The sequence below is a fragment of the Sinocyclocheilus anshuiensis genome, unplaced genomic scaffold (assembly GCF_001515605.1).
Source record: "Sinocyclocheilus anshuiensis isolate Anshui unplaced genomic scaffold, SAMN03320099.WGS_v1.1 scaffold373, whole genome shotgun sequence".
Taxonomy (NCBI): domain Eukaryota; kingdom Metazoa; phylum Chordata; class Actinopteri; order Cypriniformes; family Cyprinidae; genus Sinocyclocheilus; species Sinocyclocheilus anshuiensis.
Genome location: NW_015537962.1, coordinates 1647179 through 1654748, shown reverse-complemented (window position 1 = coordinate 1654748; position 7570 = coordinate 1647179). Strand labels below are relative to the sequence as shown.

Here is a 7570-nt window from a genome sequence, read left to right as displayed (position 1 = left end):
GGGTAACTTGTAATCTGTAACCTATTACATTTCCAAAGTAACCTTCCCAACACTGTTCCTTAATCAGCTTATGATATGTTTGATTTAATAATTGTTTTTACACCGAACACCATCTTTTCTAAGAAGAAATGCCAAGCTTGCGTAGAAAATAAAAAGTGTTTTTTTTTAGAAAGTAGACCAGAAAGTAGATCCAAAATCTGAAGCATTTGGATGCTTTTATTTATCTACCTTATTTTTGCAATGTGGAAGTTATTTTCTGTGAATGTGTGGGATTTCCGGTTCATTCGCCGCTATACGTAAATAACAGTGAATAAAGTGCAGAAACGATTATGAGAATACATTAAAATAATATAAGAAATACCAGTTTGCTTAGTATCATTAACTGTATATCGCTCATGGTGTCGCCAATGTGTGGCGTTTCAAGCGTTTCGAGCTCTTCGAAAAAGTGAATAATTTTGTGACGCAATTGGTTCAGTTGATTAAAAGTTTTGCAGCTTATTTTCTCCCGTCACCAATTTGACAAATTTGTTTTTAAAAAGTTGAAGCTTTTACCTTAATGATAGGGTTCTTAGAACCCCGTTTCACGCACGAGGCACAAGCGCAAAAGTCGAATAAGTCTGTGTACCAGAGGAGCTGGAGTTTGGTTAGAATCCATGAGCGGAAGTTTATTAAAGGTCAAGATCCAGTGGTGGTGGTGGTTTTGGGGCTTCATGGCCAGGGTCAGCTCCCGAGTGGACGGGTTTGAGGAGGGACACATGGAAAGAGGGAGAGATACGATAGTTAGCAGGAAGCTCCAATTGGTATGTTACATCATTGATCTGTCTTAGTATCTTGAAAGGGCCAACATACCTGGGACTGAGCTTCCTGCTTGGTAGCCGCAACTTGATGTCCTTCGTGGAGAGCCAGACCCGTTGTCCTGGTTGGTAGGGAGGGTGTGGGCGACGTCGTCTATTGGCTTGGAATTCTTGTGTTCTCACAGCTCGCTGGAGATGGACATGAGCACTGTCCCACACCCTCTCACTACGTTGTATCCAGTCGTCCACTGCAGGAACCGAGGAGGGTTCGCCAGACCACGGGAACAGAGGCGGTTGGAATCCTAGGACGCACTGGAAGGGGGTTAGACCTGCAGAGGAGTGAGTCAGAGAGTTTTGGGCGTATTCTGCCCAGGGCAAGAACTCAGAGCCTCTGATTCGAATCTCTCTCCTTGATGATCCAGATAAACTTGTACTTGGCGAATGAAGCCCTTTCATTGCTCAGCGGTACCATCAAATTTGTTTCTGAAATATATATATATTCAAAAATATTTCTGGAGCATTTCAGCTTGGTATGAGAATGCTGCTTGCAGATTCGACACTTCCGCTGGATTCATAGGAGGCGAAGTATTCTGTAACAGAGACGCTGGAGTTTGGTTAGAATCCATGAGCGGAAGTTTATTAAAGGTCAGTGGAGCACGGTCAGTACTCGGGCGAGGGCTCCCTCTGCTGGCTTGGCATTACAGTCTGTCTCATAGTGTGTTGTATTGAAAAACAATAGAAACTCTATACAGTTGATTGTAAAGGGCGACCGTGTACAGTGTAAAAATCTATAAGAGTATTATCCTCCTGAGACCCTGCATCCTCATATGAGGACATTATATTTTAGTGAATGTCTCTGAGACTATACATGCCCCAGTTTGAAGTCTGGATGTCATGTACAGAGCACATTCAGGGCTTTTCAGAGATACTAAATGTTTGGATGTTTCACCATGACCACTCCCTCTCCTTGGTCTTCAAAAATGTCTGGTATTAATTTAGTGACCCTCTTATGGAAATATGATAATTATCATTTAAATCTGACTAATTTTTAAACTGTGTGTCATAAATCAACATCTCAGGAAAGTGTTATGTGGTTTCAAATCAAAATATGACTTTCTGTTATGAAACAGGACGTTGACACAACAAATGAATAGGGAAAGAAAATATATTTCAATATTCCTATGAAATATATATTATTATGAAAATCTTGTTAATTTATACTCCCAATATTACACTACTTTTTTCATTACATGTTGCCCCAAAAACACATTAATATGCAAATTTGATTTAGTTTATAGACACACACACACACACACACACATATATATATATATATATATATATATATATACTGTATATATATAACGAGAAAACCTGTTTATGGCCATTTTACACAAATTTTGCATGAAGAAAATGGTATATCAAATCATTCTGTTATAACATAGTTGAGAATTATCTTTATACAAAGTTTGGTAAAAAAAACAAAAAAAAATCCTGAAAACTAAAAATGTATTGGTGATTTAAAAAAAATCTATTGTTTTTTTGCTTATGCATGTTCAGTCATGTCTTTTTATTTTTTAAAGAAATTGAGTCCCGATGTCCTCTGCAAGGACATAGCATAACTTATGAATGAAATATCATTTTTTAAATGTTTTTAGTGCTCTAAACAATGTAATGACATGAAAAAATAAAACTGTTTTCCTAAAATGTTTTGCCGAAACATTTTTTTTTTAAAAACGAATTTATAAGAATCTTATTACTGACGTTCTCTGAGGACGTTTTACTAAAAATTCTGTTTTCAATGCACGTCAATACGCGGTGTTTCAATTACCCGGATGAAAACAGATAACTTACCATGTTGTCATGGACAACAGTAAATATAAGGAAATATCTGATTACTGCATGGCGCTATTGACCAATTAATCTAGTATTCCAGTGGACTGTGTGACAATAGTTTAAAAACCCATTGATGAATGAATCTTGCTGTACTGTTTGAGTTACGGGAATGCCGAGTTAGGCTAAGACATGAAGTCACATTTTGCTCATGTTGTAAATTTAAAGGTGCAATTAGTATTTTGACTTAAATGTAATTAATATCCTAATGCAAACCCACTTAAACTACACCTTTTTATCAGAACAAAACTATTTGGTACTAGTTCGTGTGTCTCATCTTGGTTAAGCAATTAAAGACTTCCCAATTTTAGAGAAGATTTCATATCCATTCGGACAACACATGCTCTCCCACACAAGTTACAAAGCCAAAATTGCTCTGTTGTTGCAAGAGGGTTCATTTCTGTTCAAGAGCACTAAAATGTGTAACTTTTTATACCCTTTAATTTACTACATTATTTCTTAAATTCTTTATTAATGTGGTAAATGCTGTGAAAGGGGGGGGGGGTTCTTTGAATTTTTTGCATTCATTTAACCAAGCAGACAGAAGTGTGTGCTAAACTTCAAGTAAAACTATTTTAAACATTCTTGTATAATTATTATGCATGCAGATTTGTGACTTTGTAAATTTTGAATTCTGAAAAAATGAAGAACAGAATTTTGATTACTTACAATTGTAGACTAGAGAGAGAGAGAGAGAGAGAGAGAGAGAGGGAGAGAGGGAGAGAGAGAACTTATCCTCACGATGGCGCACAGGCGCAGTTTTCTATTGTTGCTGTTGAACTTTGTTCTAAATCTTACAGGTCTATAATGTCTTCCAGCATTGCTGTTTCCCAATAGCTCTGTGTAAAGGCTGCAGAAGTTCCTTAAACGGCTTTTTAAACACCTTAAGGTCCAGTCTTCATCATGTTAAGGGTCAGAGGAGTATGACAGCGAGGATCATTCTCTGCTTTCTGTCCTGTAGAGCTGCTGGCATTTCATGAAACCAGGTGAGTTCGAGCCTAATTAATTGAGAAAACAAAAGCTAGTCTTTTTTTTGACCGATTTGTTTGTGTAATATATTGCTTCATGGCTTAAACTCCTAGTTGCCTCGATAGATAGAGGGTTAAAAATGAAATACAAGTTTATGGTGTGTATCACATCATCAAAAGTCAAGTTTTGTTATTATTATTTACATTTATGCATTTAGCAGACGCTTTTATCCAAAGCGACTTACAGTGCATTCATGCTATAAATTTTTTTTTATACCTGTATGATGTTTATGTGTGTTTAATACATTATTATAAGTGTTTATTACATTCATTTTATTTCACTTTCCCCCAGTGTTGTAGTGTACTGTATGTAGTGAAAGTGGTCTAGTCCGTGTGGTTATATGGAGGGGTTGTGGGCTGTGTTTTTCCCTGTGCTGAGGGTCTGGTTCACCTGTTTGGTGGTCCTGATCATGTTGCCTGCCATGTTTGGGATCTCTCTTGGCATCACTGAGACCTACATGAAGATCCTTCTCAAAACCTTAGAGGTACGTAAGATGAGTGTTGTTATTGTTAAAAAAACTATTTGTTAATTGAAATAAAGCTTAAATAAAATATAAATATTAGATGAAAAACTTCAACTAAATTAAAACTAGAGATAAAAATGAGTTGCATTAGCAAATAACTGAAATAAAAAACTAAAAGCTGAAATGTAAAAAATTTCACTATTTAGAATTTTTTTGAATAATCAGAAAAACTAATAAAAATGTCAAAATTGGAACAAAATGACTAAAAATTAAACTAAACTAAAATATAAAAATAAAAGGTAATTAAAAATATTAATAACAACTATAAAGTATATAAATAACATTTACAGGCATAAAAATATAGGATATATTATGCCCATGACCTTTTTTCTTCAAATTTAATGTGCACAGTATTCCAAAGAAAAACTTTTTTTTCTTTCTCATAATCCTTAATCAAAATGCTGTAACTTCCTCCACAAATGAAACAACTTTCCTTTCTGTCACTGATGTCAATTAAGCTGTGCAGGATAATATTAACCAAATAGTCACATAGCTATTTCACATTCGGTCTGGCTCCATTCTACCTTTTAACACCCAATTTTCCTCCTTTCAGCTCCAAAAAGATCAAATCAAGCCATGCCCTAGATTTTTTCAATATAGAACTTAAATAGGTTACAAATCCATTCAATTCACTTTAACTTTCAGCTACGTACCATTTTTAATCGCTATATAGGTGCAAATAGTAGACCTGTAGTAATGAATTTGTAAAATCACAAACACTTAATGTAGTCTCATGAGCTCATAAAACTGCATATATATTAATTATACATGACTTTGACGTTTAAGAAGTACAGCATGACACACTCCAGAAGACTACTTGACATGCTACGTCTGCCAGGACACTAGGCTATTGCACACACTCACCAAGGGGAAATTAAACAAATTTAGTTTTTTTGACAAATGAACATTGTGGCATAATCGGATGATATACATTTCTCAAACTGAAATGCGCTGTATCATCACATTGTTAAGTGCACTTTGGTCTTAATTGTGATTCACTATGCAAGTCTAAAGCCTAGTGTCAGGAACAAATGGAATCATACAGTATATATTAAGCTCTGCCTGGTGTTTTTGCAGTGGGCAACACACAGAATCCAAAGGGCAAGTAGAGCAGAGGAGATCCTGAAACAGTCCGCATCAAATGGTGAGTTTACACACATACAGTCACAAACACATCTGGATCCAGGTGTTTTAAAACCAAATAAAGTAAAATAGAATTTATATTCCCCACAAATCGAAATTCTGTTACCTTTTATTCATCCACATATCCCAAACACATAGTCTCTTATGTTCACCAAGGCTGCATTTATTTGATTAAAAATACTAGTTTTCTATTGCAATATGTTGTAAAAAGTAATTTATTCCTGTGATGCAAAGCTGAATTTTCAGCATCATTACTCCACTCTTCAGTGTCACATGATCTTTCAGAAATCATTCTAATATGCTGATTTGCTGCTCAAGAAACATTTCGTACTATTATCCATATTGAAATCAGTTTAGCTTTATATTTTTGTGTAAACTATGATAATTTTTTTTTTCAGAATTTTTGGACGAATTGATTTATAGAAAAACATTTATTTAAAATAGAAATCTTTTATAACATTATAAATTACTTAACTGTTACTGTTGACCAATTTAATGCATCCTTGCTGAATAAAAGTACTAATATATATATAAAAAAAAAAAATGAATGACCCCAAACTTTTGAACGGTAGTGTATATCGTTTTTAGGTTCCATGCATCTCTATTCCAGTCCATAGTGACTTTCAATATCCAAAAAATACAAAAAAGCACCATGAAAGTGTTACGTATGACTTGTCCACAATATAACAAGTCCTCTAAAGTCATACAATAACTTTATGTGAGGAACAGCCTGAATTTTAAACCATTATTGACAATGTCAAACTTAGGTTGAAGGATCATTTTTTAAGCTGAATGCAAATGAGATTACAGATCTTTAACATAGTAGAAGATTATCAGTGAAAAAAAAGAGCTGGTCTTTTCTATTTCGGTCCTCAGGTTCTCATAAAAGTAAACCGCTTTTTTGCCTTTTAGTTTTGCTGCACAATGGCTGTTTCCCTCTAGATACGACACAAGCGGTGCTCTGAGATCTCTTAGCTTATCTGTCTACTCAAGCAATCACACATTACACAATGACTTCAGTTTCTCTTGCTCTCTCACATCTTCACAGTGGACTTTAGCTTGGCTTTATCACTGACACCCTGCATTCGATTTATAAATGCTCTTTATCAGTACCTCACTGATCTTCACTGATTAATCAACATCTTAGCTGATGAAAACGTTACTGATTATACCTGGTTATAAAGTGTGTCTTGTTTGAATGTGTTTCTTAAGATGGCACAGAATGAGCACTGTATTCTGTGCTTGCATCATATTAAAGCAATAGTTCACCTAAAAATAAAAAGTCTGTCATCATTTACTAATGTTTTACATGATTTCTTTCCATAATGAAAGTGATTGGGCATAGACATCTTCAAGCTCAAAATACACTACCATTCAAATACACTGCATTGCTATTTTTTATTTTTTTTTATTCAGCAAGGACACATTAAATTGATCAAAAGTGACATTAAAGACATTAACAATGTTACAAAAGAGTTCTATTTTAAATAAATGCTGTTCTTTTGAACTCTCTATATAGCAAAGAATACTATAAAAAAGTTTGAATGATTTCTGAAGGATCATGTGACACTGAAGACTGGAGTAATGATGCTGAAAATGTAGCTTTGCATCACAGGAATAAATTAAATTTTACAATATATTCAAATAGAAAACAGTTCTTTCAAATTGTAATAATTTTTCACAATATTACAGATTTTACTGTATTTTTGATCAAATAAATGCAGCTTTGGTGAGCATTATAAATAATAATTAACCAGCACTTTTGTCTGTGTGACTCAGGTTTAATTCAGCGGGATAATTCATCTTTGGAGCAGGAGATCGAGGAGTTGCGTCGAAATAGGCCGAAGTCGGCCGAGCGTGGGGACTTCACTCTGAGCGACGTCATGTACTTCACCAGGAAAGGCATTGAGAGCATTGTGGAAGACGATGTCACGCAGAGATTCACCTCAGAGGAGCTGGTGTCCTGGAACCTCCTCACCCGAACCAACAACAACTTCCAGTACATCTCTCTCAGGCTCACTGTACTGTGGGGAGTTGGCGTGGTTGTGAGATACTGCATACTGCTTCCTCTACGGTAGAGTACTATTTCATAATACTTTATGCCTAATACCAGGCGCAGCTCGTCTATATGGGCAGGTGGGGCAGAGCCTAGGGGTGTGCGATATTGACAAAAAATTATATCTCGATA

At 35.3% G+C, this 7570-nt stretch overlaps 1 protein-coding gene across 1 annotated transcript in view; it reads left to right on the top strand.

Moving 5' to 3' along the window:
* Window positions 1-3502: 3502 nt before the first annotated feature.
* Window positions 3503-7570, top strand: part of LOC107667588 (glycerol-3-phosphate acyltransferase 3-like) — a 12151-nt gene continuing 8083 nt past the window's right edge. The window contains exons 1-4 of the mRNA XM_016459298.1: window positions 3503-3673; window positions 4008-4200; window positions 5317-5383; window positions 7162-7456. Coding sequence (XP_016314784.1) covers window positions 4057-4200; window positions 5317-5383; window positions 7162-7456 — 506 coding nt within the window. The 5' untranslated portion in view covers window positions 3503-3673; window positions 4008-4056. The remainder of the gene's footprint in view (window positions 3674-4007; window positions 4201-5316; window positions 5384-7161; window positions 7457-7570) is intronic.